Genomic DNA, 17,488 nt, shown 5'->3' on the forward strand with positions numbered 1-17,488 from the left:
TGGAGCTTCGTGGTGCGTGCTCTGGAGCCAGAGACTTCTTTGTATCTTGTCCCCTGTCGCCAGCCTTGGTGAAGGGCCAGCAAGTAATTGCCTGGAGGCAGCCCTTGCCTCCCGGTTGTTTATTCACATGCTGGTGCCTCCCTGTCAAGTTTGCAGGCTGCTCCACAAACAGCTGTGTAGATGGTTTTGGTGGAGTCACTAAAATGTGCTACACAAGGGCAAGGCGGAAGGGGGAGGAATGTTTTGTTTTTGGCCAGGAGTTGTTTAATTTTACTGGAAGAACGATCTTTTTCAAGGCAGCCTTACGCAGCATGGATTGAGCATTGTTTCCAGCACTGCTCCTATAGCAACAGGAGAGAGACAGCTCCTATGAACTTCGACTTACAGCTCTGGGAAATGAAATGTCATTTAATTGCCCTTGACTGTGCTTGATATTTGATCTGACTCTAATAAAGTGATTTTAGCTGTGGAGAGGAATATAACTCCTCAAATCGTTCAGTGACTGCTTCAGAACCCCTCCGGAGACAAGGATACTGGGGATATATAAGGACTGATGGTCAGAAGAGATTTCTTGGCCTTTCCTGGCACTGCTGTTAGCAAAGTGGGTATTTCCAGGTGTGAGTGTTCCTACATGAGGATGTTCTGAGTAGAAAGGGAGCCTCCTGAAGTTGTCACTGGCATCTGTGGCTGCCATAGTGAGGTGAGAGTTGCTGTTGCCCCATTCTTTGTCTGCATGATGTTCCCTTTATCTCTTGGTGTGCTAGGGCACTGCAAAGTGCATCACCCCATTCCTGGTACTGCAGGTACCTGCTCCACTTTCTCTGGCATGGCTGGCACCAGTCCTGAGCTAATCAGCAACAGGTCTGAAGCAGTAAGAACGTTAACCTTGGTTTCCACTTCCAAATCCCTTTGTCAGCTGCTTTTAAAATATGATCTTAGTGGAGTTCAAATTGAGGCAGGCTGCCTGGGGAGGATGTGTGGGATGACTCCAGAGACTTTGGCTTTGCTTGTTTGCACCACAGAAAGTGAGAACAGGAACAACCTGCTCAAAACAAGTTTTGTAGAAAAGTTAAAGCTGATGTGGTATTTTGTGCACCTCTTGCTTTGTGCTGTTTGCAGTCAGGTGTCTTGGGCACAGGCAAGGCAGTGCTAACAAGTAACTTGAAAACTTTGTGTTTTATAGCTTTGTGTTCTGTGTTGACAGGACAGCTTAGCCGCTGGAGGATGAATGTTGAGGAGGGCAAATTCACCCCTTCTCTGTGCTGGGAGAGGCACTTAATCTCTCTGTGCTCCTATTATAACCTGCTCCCTTTTTTCTTTATTGGGGTGCTTTGAGGAGGCAGAGGATCTTTTAGGCAGTGAGATTATAGAACACTGTGTGATTGAGAGGCTGGAAATGTACCTTGTGGTGATAACACCAGTTGCCTGCCCTCTCTTCCAAAAACTGCTGCATGTTTTTGACAGTGGGATTTAAAGTCCCATGATTTGTTTGTGAGTTTGGTGCAGTGAAGATGACGGCCTGCCATGGGATATGCACCTGATACGGTGGGGAGGCAGAAAATCTACTGGCTTTTAGCTGAGCACCTTTTCAATGTAGAGATTTGTAGGGAACAAAAGTGCACTGAGACTGCAGCCAAATTTTGAGTGACTGTGTAGCAGCTACAATGTAGCACGTGTTCTTTGGTTAGTGTTTGCCCTCAGTTCAAACCACTGTGTAAAAACCCAGCTCTTTGTAGAGTGTGAAAAAATGATTGTCACTGCTGCATTATTTGGAGAGCACTTTGAATTTGTGTACAGAATTGCCTGAATAGGCTTTGTGGAGTCTGGGAGGATTTCTATCTTCCCAGGACTTTTAGTGCTTGTTGACTTGGTCCTAGTACTGGCATGACTACAGGTCAGGGAGGTTTTGTGAGTGCTCTCTGAAAACACTGAGAACCCAGTGGCTACGCTTCTGAGAGCTGGGATGAAAATGAATGTGATGAATAGGAAGATAATGAATAGGAAGGGATCAAGCAGCATGCTGATTTGGCACAAAATGTTTTGTTTAGAAATGTGGTTTAATGCTACTGGTAAATTCTCCAGCACAGACAAAGCCCTGCTTACAAAAAAAAAAAAAAAAAGAAAAAAAAGAAAAAAAAAAACCCAAACAAAAAGAACCCCACAATGCCCATGAGCAGAGTTGGGAAAATAGAATTTAAAATACCAATAGTAGGCTGCAGTGAAGAGTTTGCCTTGTCTGTTGGCTGACCCTGACCTATCTGAACTATTGCTCCTTGTTGTGTCAAACCCTCATTGCTATGAGCTCTCTGCAAACACAGCCAGGCACTGATTTCTGGTGCTTCGAGTGAGAGAAAAGAGTGGGTTATTGTTCCTCTCCTCAGTTCAATGACTAGTGAAGTGGTTCCTGTGTATAAATAGTGTAAAGTGCTCTGGGATCCTTCAGGATAAAGGAGGCCTTATGGAATACAAGAGGATGTTGTTTGACGCAGAAGGAGTTTCCCTTGGTTGCACAGTGGGTGCTGGTCTCTGGCCCGCCTTCCAGCTCCCAATGGGGACTTGGAGGGGCTGCTTGCTTCCCTGCTTATCCACTTCTGGGAGCAGGAGATGTGGGCTTTCTGCTCTCACGTTGTGGCTGACTGCATATGTTTTGCCAGGGAAGGGTTTTTTGTTTGCTTTGTAGTGAAACAGTGCTAGAGTATGAACACACAGTCCCAGGCATGCTCAGTCACTCTTACCTTTCTCTCTTATGCTTTCTTTTCTTAATGGTTGTAAAATTGGTTTTGTGCCAAGGTCCTTGTTATCCTCAAGGATCCTGCAGCCAGGCATTGCCTCGCCCAGTTTGGCTAACCCCCTCATAAAACACTTAATTTGCAGGTATGTGGGTGGTGCTGAATGTGTAAATCCTTACTGAGTTTGAAATTTATGGTTATTGTTATTTATGCTTCAGTGAGCCCCTCCCCTGGGGAGTAAACAGTATTGAAAATGTGAGTGGAAGGGGTGAGTGCTCTTCTCCGGTGAGACAGCTCTTGTCTCAAAGAGCAGGCGACTCCTCAGGTGTATTAGGCATGCAGATCCTCTCTGGATACCTGGCTCTCATCCAAATTAGCAGGACTTAAGGGTCTCTTTTGAGGGGTCTATTCAAAACACAGCACCTTTAGCCAGGGCAGAAGAAAGGAGGGATTTGGCAAGCATCCTGAGGAGTGACATCAGGGCTCTCATGTGCCCATGGAGATGTTGCCTAGACACAGTGTTGATATGACATCCTCCCGGAGTCCCAGAATGGGAACTTACCCTCTCTCACTTCTTTGGAAGAGTGCTCTCCCAGTCAAGAGGTGGGGTCAAGCAGGGTCTGCCAAAGATGTCAGGGAGGAGGGGTTTTGACCAAGATCTGTTCTGTGTGCCTGCTTCCCCCCCCCCCCCCCCCAATTTAAATGACAATTCCTTAGAAGGAGCTTTACCTTCTCAGTGGATGTCTGACTTTGTTTTGCATTCTCCCCAGCCTTAGGCACAAGTACTTTGACTTTGCAGCATGTTCCAACATGCTGAGATGGAAAGCAAAGCACTGAGCTTTGTGTTCCGGGTCAGCTTTCCCTTCTGAAAAGCCAGGAGTGTGGGAGCTGCATGAAGCAGATGAATAAAGGACAGGGCACTAGGGCTGATCTTGGAGAGTTTGGGCCCAGCCTCAGCAGGATGCTTCAGAACTACTGCTTGCCTTATACATGACTGTGCCTTCCCTCTTCTCCCTGGTTCCTCAGAAAGTTCCCTTATATGATCTTTAATTAATGAACCCAGTGAAATTTTTTTGGCCTGCTTCCCAGTGTTTGAAATACCAGAATTTTCACTTGTTTCTCTGAAGAGATGTTTTTGTGGTGTAGAGGCTGTGTAGTAATGTGAATCAACAAGTTTCTGGCTCTTATTGGCACATTTTTCATAGGGAATGGAAGCAGGGGTAATCCAAGCTGGTTATAAATGAAGGTGTGTTGTCCATACTGTGCTGGGTAAAGGCCTGCAGGAACCACTACTTGAATATAATAGAAAGTTAAAATGGCTAGGAATTGTGAAATTAGATCTGCTAATAAAAAGTACCCTTTTTCTCTTCCCAGGTGGTTTTCAAATGCTCCATTATCCCACCCAGGCAAGTCAGGAAGTATTACTGCTTTTGTATCTCTGTATGGGCAGTAGATAGGAGCTTAAGCCTTAGACTGTGAAGTAAGTTAGTGTCATGGTGTAGATAAAAGGATCATTAATTCAGCATCCAAACAGGCTAAGGAGGAAGACTTGTTATTCTGTCAATGGCTACAGGCTGTTCAGAAGGGAGAGCTGAGGAAGGAGAGAGGGTGGGATTGCCCATGACCAGGTTGAGAACTTGATCACTTCAAGGCACTAACACCAGCTAGGGCTTCACACTGCACAGAAGGATTTTCCTGAGCTTTCTCATGGAGATGCTTTCAGGCCTTTTGCAGCAGGATCAGCTGTCATTTTGTATACACAACCTTGACAGAATTGGTAGCAGCATTTACAGGATGCAGCAGTAAATACAAACCTGTTCTGACAGCTTTCTGCCAGCAGAAGATGTTCATGCTGCAGTTTGGCTCTTCCCTGTTATCCAGTGCATGCTTTGCAGTTTAATCAAATGCATTCACAAGGTGTATTCTGAAATCATGTGCTCTCTACTTAAAGGACTTGATGGCAAAGCATATAATCATATATTGATTTTAGAATGGCCTTTGACATAGTTCATGATTCTCTGCATCTCTCTTCTTTTTTCCTTCAGCTTTCTGCTTTCCTAAATCCAGCAGCAGACTAGAGCCAGCAAGAAGAGAGGGGGTGAAAAATAGCCTTTGAAGAGGACTGAACGTTTGCACTGGTGCTGTGAGCTGCGTTGGTGGTAAAAGGTCAGTGTCAAGGCTGCTGTTCCATGTTGGCTATCAGTTTGGGGGTGGATAATGGCACATGGTGTGAATTTGAGCTCTTCACCTGCAAGCTTTAGAATTCCTCTCCTGGGAAGGCTTTACTTAAATTACTTTTAGCTGCTTTCTGGAAGGTGATAAGCAGCTGGAGGCCCTTTCTGAGGATGTTCAGTGGAGTAGGTAAAGTGTCAGTGGTAATGTTTTTATCTTACAGAGAGGGAACTCAAGAGAGGTCATGCTTTCAAAGGTTGGAGTTTAGCCTTGCTGGAGAATGTCAGTGAGTTTGCTGAAGATTAAAGTTATTGGCCCACACCTGCACTGCACATACCAAGGGGAGGACATCTGCTTTGTTTGCTAATGACTACCAGGGTTATCTGGCCCAGCTCAGATAGTCCTCAGTGGAACATTTCCCTCCAGGCCAGCAGAGTGCCACGTGGTTGCATTAGGGGTCTACTTTTGTTGCAGCATAGGTGCAGTGGGATTTCCTGCAGCAAGTCTTTCTTGTGTGCTTTGGCGAAGATGTTAGAAGTTATCTAAGTTGTGGTGTATGAGTTATCTGTGAAATAGTTGTCGCTGATGTGTTGGATACCAATTTGTTTGCTATCACTCAAAAATCAATACTTTTAAATAATGATGATTTTTCTGGCCTAGGAGCTATTTAATTTGCTTTGGCATTGTTTCTTCCCGATCTGTCAGATGCTGCTTTAGGGCAGGTTGTGCAGAAAAAGCCTGCAGGCCTGGCTTTCTTTGCTGTTTAATTAAGTGCTGTTACTGTGCAAGTTGAGGCAGATGTACCAAGCAGTGTCTGGGGTGACTAAATGAATGTCTAGCCAGCAGGAGTGTGTGTGTGCATGTCACATGCTTTCTGAGCTGGGCTGTGTGTGCATCCCTACGTGTGCCTTTGGATCTGCAAAGAAAAGTACAGTGGTGTAATGTGGAACACCCAGAGCAAGTCCTGCCATTGAAACTTTAGGTTTCACAGCTGCTTGTGCAGTGCTTGTGTTCCTAGATGCTCAGCACCCAGAACTGGAGTCATACCACTCAGCTTCTGGTGAGTTCTTGTGGTGCAGTTTGTCCTAAGGGTTCAGTCGCAGTAGGATGAGAGCCCAAGAAAATCAGACCATGGTATGGTTTCATTTGTGAAGTGATCCCAGCCTTGCCTGGCAGTCATGCCCTGTGTATTCTTACCCTCCTAGGAGTGAGCTCACGCTTAATCTTTTTTATCTTTTCGAGATGTTTGCATAGGTTCCTCCTTGCTTCACTGTTATTCCACTGTTATTCACTGTTATTCTTGTACTTCATTATTAGCATCTCAATCTCTGATGCATTTGAACCAGCAAGGCTCATAAATTATTGCCAAAATTGCTTTGCCAGGCAGTCCTCTTATTTTAAGTATGTATTTTATTAATCACGAAAGAGGTTGTTCCAGTTCACTGGACAAAGTAGTCTTTGCTGGCAAAAACACTTTTGAGTCTGTGAAATCGTGTTGCTGTCAGGCTTTTGCCAATTTGCCAGTCACCTAGAGCCTGTCGTGCCCCTCAGCTGGCATTCCTCCATCAGCAGGGCTTCTCGGTGCAGATCCTCATAAAATCACTGGGTTTAGAGAAAGGTGAGGGTCTTGCACTGGGGAGGAAGAGGGAGGCAAGGGTCATACTGAGGGACTTGCTCAAGTCCATGCACAAAGTCTGTGTCACAGTGGAAAGTTGGATTCAGGCTGTTCAACTCCCAGTTTCTTGAATTAATCTTCAAGCTGTTACCCCTTCCTTTTTATCTACAGGTTCTGTCACTTGTGTTTTCCTCTCAGCTTAATGCATTTTGTTTCCCTAGAGAATTATTTGTCTCTGTCTCTTCTCTTGCAGTGTGTGTGGGCATAGTAGGAACCCTTGATTCTTGTTGATTCTTGTGAATTCCATAAAAATACTTCTTTCCATTGTGTGACTAAATTTCACAGCCTGTATTCTGTGATTGCTTACTGAAATTTAACTTGCTGATGAAACTGCTGTCTGTTGGACTGGACCAAGTGAGCTTCATTATGGAAGTACTTTTACTCTTCTAACCACTTTTTCATTTAGCAAAATACTTCCCATTATGAAGCTCATGTTTAATTAATATGTTTTTATGTATTTGTAAATACACCCCTGTGGCAGAGCTTGCCATTTCCTGTTCATCAGAGAGCTCATTTGTAATTACTGATAATGATTCAGAACAGGTCTTTACCTCAGTGTTTAAAATAGAACAGAATTATGTGTGTTAAGTACTGTTGCTGCTTCTTGTCCAGTTTCAAGAATGATTCATATCAGTTCTGAGGGTTTGTTATAAGGATGACTGATGGCAAGAAACCCTGGTTATGTCAGTGAATTCAGGATGACGCTCCCATATTCATCCTGGTGCTGTGACGCTAACCAACACCTCTGTGCTTTTTGGGACCATGAGGCTCAGAGCCTGAAGTGGCCCTAAGCTTGTGAAGCAGATTGTGGCTCCCTGCTTCCACTGCCGGGCTCCTTGGGAAAAGTGTTTCACTGTAGTCTCCTGCCCTCACTTGCTTTCCCTGAAGACCAGGATAGCTCCCTGAAGCCTGACCCTGTCTTTGCAGGTGATGGGAGGCAGCAGATCGCCCTGTGTGAGGCAAGGAGCACAAACACGACTTCCAAAAAGAGGGTCTAGAGAGCTGCCTTTCCCTGAATAGTTGGCTGGGTGAGTCATTAAGCATGCAGAAGCAGCCAGTGCCATCGGCTCTGCTCCTGGCTAGGAAGGATAGATCAAACAGGAGACAGCCCTGATTGCTTTCTGATTCATGGTCTGCCATCCCTGGTGATTCACCCTGCTTTATAAACCTGCAGCTGTTCCCTGCCAGCTCTCTGGAAACAGGCGTATCCTCTCCTGCCAGCAGTGAAGCCAGGCTGCCTGAAAGGCCTGTACCCAGTGCTGCGTGGAGCAGGACCCGCAGTCTTGAGGGGGATTTCAGACTGTTACCTGGTGCAAGTGCAGCCTCAGCCGTGCGTCTGCCCAGTCCTCACCCAGGACGAGATGGAGCTGTGACTGGGATTTCTGAGCTCTTGGATCAGAAGGAAGGACATGTTAGTATCCATTTCTGGGGCCCAGCACCTGCTCTGTGGCAATATGTGAGGGAAGGAGGGAAGGTTCCTAAAATCCTCGGGAGCAAGAGGGAAACTGGGCCAAGGAGTCTTAAGGACAGAAAGCATTGTTATCATCCCCTGGTCAGTGTCTGCAAACCTGCAGTGCATGTTCCTCTACATACAGCCCTGATGTTAGAAGGGGTGTGGAGAAGACCTTCTACTGGAAGGCATCTCTCACGTCAGGGCTGAGGTACCTGTTAGGAGTTGTGCAGGCGTGTGTGGCTGCCTTGCTGCTGCTGTTCTTGGTCTGTGGCTAAATGAAGCCTCTGGCAGCTGTAAATCTGTCACCTTTCATGAATGTTGTGTTCTTGGGGCGTCTTCTCATGGAGAACTTGCAAGCCTGATCAGTGCATACAGTACCAGCGGCATTCATTCCTTCCCAAAGCCTGGGGCCCTTTTGTGCTGCAACATGGTAATTAATCTGAGCATTGCTGGAGGTTCTGATCTCTTCTGAAGATAACTCTGAAGAGTTGTTCTCCTTGATCTGTGCCACCATCTCAGAGCTGCTCACTTTGCCAGTGAAGCAGCATTCTGCTGCCAACTGCTGTTGCCAGATGTTAATTCTGGAGAAAAATGTTTTCTTGTGAAATGGTGATGGGGATAGGCATGGGTGGGACTGTTGGCTTGTTCACACTCTTGCTTTCCTTGTTGGCTTCATTTGTTAATTTCTAAAGCACAGGCCTGGCTGGGGTTGTTGAGTGAGCTGGCATGAAGCACAAGGAAATAGTTTCCTGCAGATAAAATACAATTATGCTGCAGAATGGGCAGCTGCTGTTCCCAGCCTTGGTTCATCTGGCTCTGAAGCCAGACATTAGAAGTGTGGTGACAAAGATAATGCTGATAGTCACCTGATGTGCAGCCTGGCTGTGTGTACCTGTTTCTCAACTTCCTTTGCTGTCAGGTGTTTTGCCAAGGTAGTTGAGTGTCTTTACTGTAGCTGGGTGCAGCTGCAGTGGGTCCCTGGAGGGAGCTTGCATCACTTGTGTGAAGAAGTTTTGTAATTTAACTAAGCATGAACTCCATGCCTCTGGGAAAATGTAGAGGCTGTTTGCCTGCCTGCTTCCAGGGAAATTGCTGGTTTAGGAAAACGTTGCACTCTGACATGAGTGCACAGTGCTTGCATCATTCCTTGCTGCCTGGTGGGGGACGAAAGGGATGATTTTTTAATTGAATGCAAGTGGTGAGGACTTGGTTGCACTTCTGCATCCTGCCTCACACAGGTTATGCCGGCAGTGATACTCTGGGCAGTGCCTTTGTCTTGTCTGCCTATCAGGCAGTGATGAGAATGTTTTTTTGAGAGGTTCAGACTTTGAGGTCTGAACAACAGGCAGTGAAGTGACATGGAGCTGTGCTTGCTGCAGACCTTCTTCTGAGGAACCTTCCCCGGGCTGTAGCAGATCTGTAACACTGCACTGGGACTGACTCACAACAAACTCCCATTCCTTACATATCTGCAGGGGCATTTTATGCTGTCAGATCATCTGAAGCTGATGGTTGTATTTCTCCCTCTTAGTAGCTAGGAGAGTCTCTTTAGTGCCCAGGAGGACAGCTAGCCAGTGAGAAGGGCCATGAAAAGTAAGCGGTGAAGAAGAGAATTAATTACTCCAACAGACTGCTGGCATTCAAAAAAGATAGGAGATCTGAACATATAACAAGTATATTCCCAGTTCCAGTTGTAAAGATTAAAAATAGCCCAAACTTAGAGAAGGTTCTGTTTAAGGCAGTTGTAACTAATGCCAGTGAGAAAATAATATTCTTTGAAGACAGTTTATTCCATAAATATCAGAGACCGAGGTTTCTGTTGCTGCCTTCAGAACAGCCACTACAGGCTGTAGTCAGGAGCCAGACTGGGATTTTCTGGAGAACAGCTCTGGGATTGTGTGAACTCTTTTGTGTAGGTCACCCAGATGGATACGAGAGCTCTTTATCTGAGCACTGTCCTGTGTCCCTGAAGTCAGTTGAATGGCTTGTTCACTGGCTTACTTCAGCAAAAGATTGGAGGTGTTAGATCTTGCAGGAGGAGAGCAGTAATGCTGACCTTCTGGGAGAAGTGGTGTGATGACTGACTCACTCAAGCTCTCCTGGTTTATTTATTTTTTTTTTAGGAACTTGGTGAACCAGAAAGATGCGTGAGTATACAGAAAAGAAGGAAACATGTGGGACCATCTGTCTCAAGTACCTGCTCTTCATCTTCAACTTCTTTTTCTGGGTAAGGAAATTCAGTCTGTGTCAGAGGCAATGAGATGGCACTGCAGTTTTGGTGTCAGGGATGCAAAAATGGGTGTGATGAAGTCTTTGGGAAGAAGTGCTGATGTCAGTAGGACACAAGTCTTGTCCTGTTGGGTGAAATGCCACCCCTTGGGCTTGCCTGCCCAGGCAGAAGTTATGGTTTGACACTGTAGCATGTGGCTGTTTCTAGGTCATGTTACCAAGTATAGAAAATTACAGGAACCCTGAAAATAAACTTTGGTTTTTTCACGTGGTTTACTTTTTCAGGGAGCATAAAGGCTCTACTGTGTTGCCATTCCTCCTCTTGAAATAGCAAGAGGGAGTGCTGGCAGTGAAATGGGACAGCTAGATAACGCGCACCCTCTTGCAGCTGGTCCACACTAGAACTTCCCAGAGTTGTGCTTTCCACTAGAAAAGTTACTGATGCCAAAGGATTGTGTTTTACTTTGGTGCATGGGACAGAACAATGGAGTGTCCAGGTCAGACCTTTAAGGAGAACTGTCTGAGTTTATCAGAAGCTGCCTAAAACCCTCTGGAAATGGAAGGCTTACAAAGATAAAGTGGACTGCTAGGGGTGTGGTTGGGTTCTCTGTGTTCATTTGCTACCAGGGTAAGAGTTTAGCCAGCCAGGCTGGTCGTACAGATTTGACATGTTTTATTTGCCCCAAACCCAATGTGGCTACATTTGGGAAGACTCTGGTCTGAGTATGAACTGCTGTGCACAGGTAGATGGTTTAGAAAGCTTCCATGTCAGGCTGCCTGGGGTGCTGAACTGGGTGCCTTGAAGCTCAGTCTTTGCCACTGCACTGGGATTTGTTCCAGTCCCAGTGAATCCATCCCTTAATGTAGATCATCTTTGGCTCAGCTGATAGGGCTGTGGCACATCCTGCTGTCCCTGTCCAGTTGCTCTGAGAGGTGAGGAAATTCATGCCTCAGACACCCTTCATTTTCTTGCTTTTTTGTCTCCCCAGCTGGCTGGTGGGGCTGTGATGGCAGTGGGTACCTGGACCCTGGCTGAGAAGAGTGACTACATCAGCCTGCTCTCCTCCAGCACATACTCTGCTACTGCTTACATCCTGGTGGTGGCTGGGGTGGTGGTCATGGTCACTGGCATCCTCGGGTGCTGTGCCACCTTCAAAGAGCGGCGGAATTTGCTAAGAGTGGTGAGTTTTGCTTGGTTGTTTTGTTTGAGGGAAATATCTTGGTTGTGTTGTGTGCAGCCTTATTTGTTTGTCCTAGAGCAAATATCACTAGGGTCTCCAGCTCCTGGCAGCAGTGCTGTCCATGTTCCAGAGGACAGGTTTTACTGCAGAGCATTTCCTCTCATCCACGCAAAGAATGTGCTGCATGGTCCAAGAGTAAAAAGTGTAGTTGTAGTACCTATGCTTTGTGTAAGAACATCTATTTGAAACTATTCAAAGCAAAAGCTTGTGGCTTTTGTCTCTTCCTTCTTCCTTGCCCATTCTATATTCGGTTTTGGAAAATGGGAAGAAGGAGGAAAATATGAGAGACCTGTAACAAAACCAGCTTTTAATGACATTAGGTTCAAGCCAGATTAACACACTTTTTCACTTGGTTGTAAAAGATCAGAACATTTCCAATATTTTCTTCAGTTGCAAAAAAATTACTTTAGTCTTGCTTCCACAAAAAAAGAGCCGTACTGTTTTGATAATCTGCTGCTGCTTTTGCACCGTTCTCTATATTACTTCCTGAGCTCCCTGCTCACCCACCTACACTGAAGTTTTCTTACTTGGGGTTTCTATTTTGCTTGCTCTCTCTCAAATCTCCCTTTTAGTCTGGAGTGTGGCAGCAGTCTGTTTTAGTGTCTGGGCTGCAGTGGTGAGTGCAGTGACTGAAATAACTATCAGCAGCTTTTGGCTTTCACAGGTACAGAAAAAGATACTTCAGCCGCCAGCTCCTCCCTTTGCAAATCCTCGTTGACCTGACCGGCCCCATTTCTCCCCTTTAGTTTGGATAGAGGAGCAGAAACAGGAGCTGTGAGCAAGCCTGATGCTTCACTGCTGTGCAGACCTGATAATCCCTGTGAGAGGCAGAGCAGGGCCAGGAAGGGAGAATAAAATACAGAGGGAGACACAGTGAGTGCATTGCTGATGCTTGTTCAGTAGGCTCCTGATCTGTAGCAGTTGGTTTTGGCCTTGCTTCACTGACTCTCCATGCCAAAGAGATCTCCCTTTGTCTTTTTCCCTCATCCAGAAGCTACATATGAAAATCCAGGGGGGTTTTCTTTGTTATTCTGCCATAGAAAACTAATAATTGTCTCTAGGGAACAAAAGGTCACTCTGTCTCCTTACACCACTCGTCCTTTTGGAGTGGCTGCTTGTGACAGGCCTATTGTCTCTTCTTGCTTGTGCTCTGCTTTGGTTGCCCTGAGTAATCTGAGACAGGGCTGTGCTTGCCAGGGCTGGGTGAGCCTGGCTGGGGGCCTCTGCCAGCTCTGAGCTCAGACAGTAATCCTGACAGCTTCACAGTCACCCCAGGGGCTGTGCCAGCCGGTCCCACTATCTCTCTGTACAAGAGACCCATGTAAGTATGGGAGGCAGCAGTATAAGCAGCACTCTCTGCTCTCCTTAGTGATGCCTTGGTGCTTTTAAAAATCGATTACTGACGGCTTTGGGTGCTGTTTGTAAAATGCATATCTGGTTTTTAGTTTGTTTATCTCTTTAAGAGTTGGGAAGCTGTGAATTATTTTGCTGCCTTGTATGTAACTGTGAGTTTTATAGGCCCACTTCTAGGCTCGTTCATAGTATTTCACTCATCACTCACAGCTGTGCTACTTTTTTGTCATTTCTTATTGGCCTTCCTTAAGCATGTGCTGTGCTGAGGCTTGGGCAGCAGGGGTGGAGTTTCTCTGGCTCCCTGAATAGGCAAGGCAGTGGATCTGCAGCCTGGCTGGCTGTGATGCTGCAGTCCAGCTCTTTACAATGACAGACGACTGTTATATCATACTTCAGTCAAAATGCAGCAGTAGTCCCAGGGAAAGACCTGTCAAATAGAAGACCTTGCTTATAAGGAGAGAAAATGACTTTCTATAGGCTTGGCCCCTCACATTGCCGCTTCTAGTCAGCTACCTTGAACAGGGAGAAGGGAACACACGTGGATTAGGATTTCTGTTCCTGCTGCATTTCAGCCTGGAACCCTCCCACTGAAGTGAGATTGCTGGTTTAGGAGTATTGTTGCTATCTGTCTCTTTTTCAGGTAGTAGAAAGATGTCTCCAGATAGTTATTTGGCTTGTAGGTGGGTTAAACCATTTTTTGTGTTATTCAGAGAAAACACACTTACCAATTGGTACTTCACTCAAAACTGGATGGAAGCAATTTGGACTCTGTAGATCTTGAGGAGACACTCAAGAGCCCTGACTCTGTTGTGGAGCCAGAGCCAGGGTAAATTTTGCTTAGAGCCCACCCAGGTCCAGGCATGTGTTTGCTAGAGGGCTTCTGGTGATCACTCATTTCTGACTTGGGAACCAAGTAGGGCATGTCCCTACAGTTCCATGCCAGAGCTTGGCCTACTCCTCCCGTAGCAGACCTCTAAGAAAGCCCTGCAGCTACGGCTGAAGAGCAGGGAGAGCTGCCCTGTGCTCTGTGTGTGTCCAGAGTGAAAGCTGCTGTTCCCCTATATGATACATCCCCCAGCATGATGCTTAGAAGTGGCCCTCAGGGAATGATGAGAGTAAGATAATGGTGGAGTGTATCAGCAGAGATGGGTTGGGTTCATGGGTGGTAGCTGCACTAACCTCCCTCACAAGGTTTTACTTGTGACTCAGATTTGTTAAGGTCTGCTGGATACATGTTTGTTTGTATCCACTGTAAGCCAGCACAATGAGCAGAGAGCTTATGGTGACATAACTTTAGCTCTACCTGAATGCATCTGACCTTACACAGAGCAAGGAAAAATAAATAAGCTTTCCAGTCCATTGGTTGTCAGCATCCTACCATCCTCCTGCCCCTCCTTGGCAGAGAGGTGAAGTCAGGCCAGTTAAGGCATAACAAGGTCCCAGCAAAAGAGAGACAGCCGTTGTGTCAAGGCCTGCCAACCCTTTCTTGCTGCTTTTCAACCTCCTGGGAGTGTTGGGAGCAGCTTTTAGCTATCCTGCACTCCAGTGGGTGACTCACTGCCCTGGGATGAATGGGTACCTTGTACAGGCGGCTGCAGAGATGGTCGGGATCACTGCGGGGGAGAGCCTGGGGCAGGGGAGTGAAAGGCTGAGATTGTGTGCTCAGATTAAAGCCCGGTCTGCAGATAAAACCCAGCTGTCCTTCCTTCGCAGCTGCTGAAGCCCCACAGGGGTGCAAGAGGAAGCCTGAGTGCGTCATTTTACTCCTGCAGAAGGGGCTTGGAAATACCTAGTGAAAAGAGCGCACAGTGGGGGTGTAACCCTCGTGCAAAAGAAGGCATCCTTGCTGTGTCTGCATCTTCACTGTCCTTCTTTGTGCAGGTTTGATGTCCAGTTACATTTGTCGGGAGCCATTTGCTTTGTCTCTTGGTAAGAGACCTTTCTTAAGGTTGAGGGTAAAACAGAAAAAGGGAGATATTTTGTTTGTTCTGTCCTGGGGAAGCCAGCTCTTACAGGGACTTGAGGTCCTTGTTCCTTGTGGCTGGAATTGGTGTCTCTTCAGCTTTATCTACAGAAAGATTAATTTAATAGCAGTCACAGAACAGCCTGAATCTGTAAAGAAGCTGTTCATTGCTGACCATGAGCAAGGCAGGGGCTGTTTGTCAGGAGAGGGGTTCTCCCTGAAAAGCTGTCTTTGACCCTAAGAAGGAAGTGGACGCATCACCCTGGCTCTTCAGGCCTACCTAGTCCTTTTAATCTATTGCACATATTCCTCATGGGTTTGGCTTCCCTACTTGTTTGTGTATAGATCAGGGCTTCCAAACAGTTTTCTGTACTGTCCATTTGAATCTCCTTGTGGTAAGCAGGGCTTACTCTTTTCACTTCAGTGCCACCAAGCTCTTTTAAGAAATAGTCACGGTCACCTATTCATCTTCTAAGAGTTCTTCTCACTTTGGTTTTGAGATGCTGAGCTTTTCCACCTAGGTCCCAGTTCAGGAGCATGTACAGTCCCAGTGCTGAGTGTGACTCAGTGCTAAAATCCATCCACTCAGCCTGTGGCTGAGCTCCGCAGAAGTCACTGGCAGCACAAATGATGCTTTATGCTTAGCTGCTGTGCTGTATATTTGGTGAAATGGGCTCTCTGTGGCTTTACTGAATCATCTTTATAACATACATTGCTCCTTAGTAACTTGGTGAAATGCCCTAAACAATGTCAAAACAAGCAAAAGTTTAAATTTTTTTGGTATTGATGTCAGAATCAGATATTTTGTATGATACTGAGTGTAGTCATTAGGTTATCTAGCAACCACTTTCTTTTGTACGGTGATCTTATCTTGGTTGCCTGCACTTTCCCATTCTCTATATCCCTCTGGCTCTGAGAGTTAAACACACACTTGCTGCTGCTTGTCTTCAGTTATTCTGTGGTTTGATGTTTTTTTGTTAATCTGTGGGATTGTTCCTTTCCTACCCTGTTGAAGTCTTTATTCCAGCCCCTGCATTTGAACACTGCTGCAGAAAAGCATTGGTGAAGACAGTCAGGCATTTTACCAGGTAAAGAAAAGCTGCCTCGCAGCATCTCCTTATGTTCTGTTCTAATGTGCTCTTTTTCCCATTATTTTACAGTACTTCATATTGTTGCTATGCATCTTTCTCCTGGAGATCATTGCAGGAATCCTGGCCTATATCTACTACCAGCAGGTGAGTGGACATTAGACCTTGGAGACTCAAATAAGGGAGAGAGAGCAGCTCATTATCATCCCATCTCTCCAGCCAGAATTTGGCTTGGATGCTTGGGACATAGGTCTGGTTGTGGTTCACCTACTCGCTCCCCTCCATATACAAAAGACCTTGGATTATTTACTGGTTTTGACAAAGTGGTGGTCATTACTCCAGGGGGCTGCTCAGCCCTGCTGCTCTGCTCCTTCCTGTGGTGCACTTTGTGCCATGTTTTTCTACAGACCCTTGTAGAAGACAATTTTTGAGGCTGTGTAGATCTAGGGACTCTCCTAACAGCCTTGAAGGCGTAGTGCAAACAGCTGAAATCACCTTAGTGCCACTTAGCAGGTTAAGGACACAGGAACAGTTCCTGCTGCATCTAGCAAAGGTGATGGACGGTGCAGCTGGGAGGTCCTTTCAGGTCAACAAGTTTTTGAGAGCTTTACTTAAGCAGCCCAGCTGAGGGGCTGGAGAAAAAGGACAGTCTCCCAACAGCTGCAGGTCTGGCTTGGCACTTCTTGCAGTTGCTGAGAGCAGAGCTTAAGTCATCGCTTTGTTTTCAAAGGGAGTTTAACTGCCAAGGCACAAACAGCCTGCAAAGTTGCTCTCATGTCTGGAAATTGACTGGAAGTGGCAAATTAGGATTGTTATCAAATGACTGTCTGAAAAGCAGCTGAACATCCCATCTTGTTGACTTCACTGCCAGGACTCCTTGCCATTCCATTTTCTCTTGGACCTTCTGTGCTTTGCCGTGGATGGGCACTGGTGGTTTGCAAGAAGCCAAAGAACTGTACTGGCTCCTGCCAGGAGGGATCTGGGATATGAGTGTGCATATTTAACAGGAAAAGATCAATCCTGGCAGGCATGGCAGGAAGCCAGGATCTGTCCATCCATCTGTGCAAAGGCATGAGGTTCATATGTGACAGTGGATGAAGAGGAGCTGATCCCTGGGTTGAAATAAGGGACAGCATATTCAGAACTGTACCCTTGAGTGCATCTCTGATCAACAGCTGCATATCCCTTTGCCCTCTGGCTGATAAATCCCCCTTCTCTCTTGGTTGCAGGCTGCTTGCTCTGTTTGCCATTGTTTTTATTTCAGCCCTTGCTTTGGTGTCTAAGGCTTGCATGTGTGTCTAAACTGGTTCTTTTGTTATCTCTGTTCCATGCTGCAGTTCTTCCCCGTGAGCCTGCAGGTAACTGCTTTTCCCTCAAGTAATAATTCTGCTAATGGACTCTCCTCTTTATTTCCCTCCGCCTTCCAGTTGCTGAACCTTTTCCTTTCTTTCTATTATGCTAAGTCCTTTGCATTTCCATAGAGCTTCCCAGCCCAGGATCTCAAAGCATTTTGCAAATATTAATGAATGACGCCTCATATCATCTCTGTGAGGTAGGTGTTGTCCCCATCTGACACATGGGATTG

General features: G+C 46.2%; 1 protein-coding gene across 5 annotated transcripts in view; it reads left to right on the top strand.

Moving 5' to 3' along the window:
- Nucleotides 1–17,488, top strand: part of CD151 (CD151 molecule (Raph blood group)) — a 36,063-nt gene that overhangs the window by 8,270 nt on the left and 10,305 nt on the right. For 2 of the 5 annotated variants that reach the window (XR_007204495.1, XM_048308145.1), the window contains exons 2-5: nucleotides 4,775–4,895; nucleotides 10,153–10,256; nucleotides 11,248–11,439; nucleotides 15,976–16,050. Coding sequence is in view for 4 of the 5 variants with exons in the window: in XM_048308145.1 (XP_048164102.1) it covers nucleotides 10,173–10,256; nucleotides 11,248–11,439; nucleotides 15,976–16,050 (351 nt within the window). In the remaining variant the exon portion in view is untranslated. Of the gene's footprint in view, nucleotides 1–4,774; nucleotides 4,896–7,503; nucleotides 7,605–7,750; nucleotides 7,988–10,152; nucleotides 10,257–11,247; nucleotides 11,440–15,975; nucleotides 16,051–17,488 lie in introns of those variants that run through there. The other 3 variants (XM_048308146.1, XM_048308147.1, XM_048308148.1) reach the window with 3 other exon arrangements.

The sequence above is a fragment of the Corvus hawaiiensis genome, chromosome 6 (assembly GCF_020740725.1).
Source record: "Corvus hawaiiensis isolate bCorHaw1 chromosome 6, bCorHaw1.pri.cur, whole genome shotgun sequence".
Classification (NCBI taxonomy): Eukaryota; Metazoa; Chordata; class Aves; order Passeriformes; family Corvidae; genus Corvus; species Corvus hawaiiensis.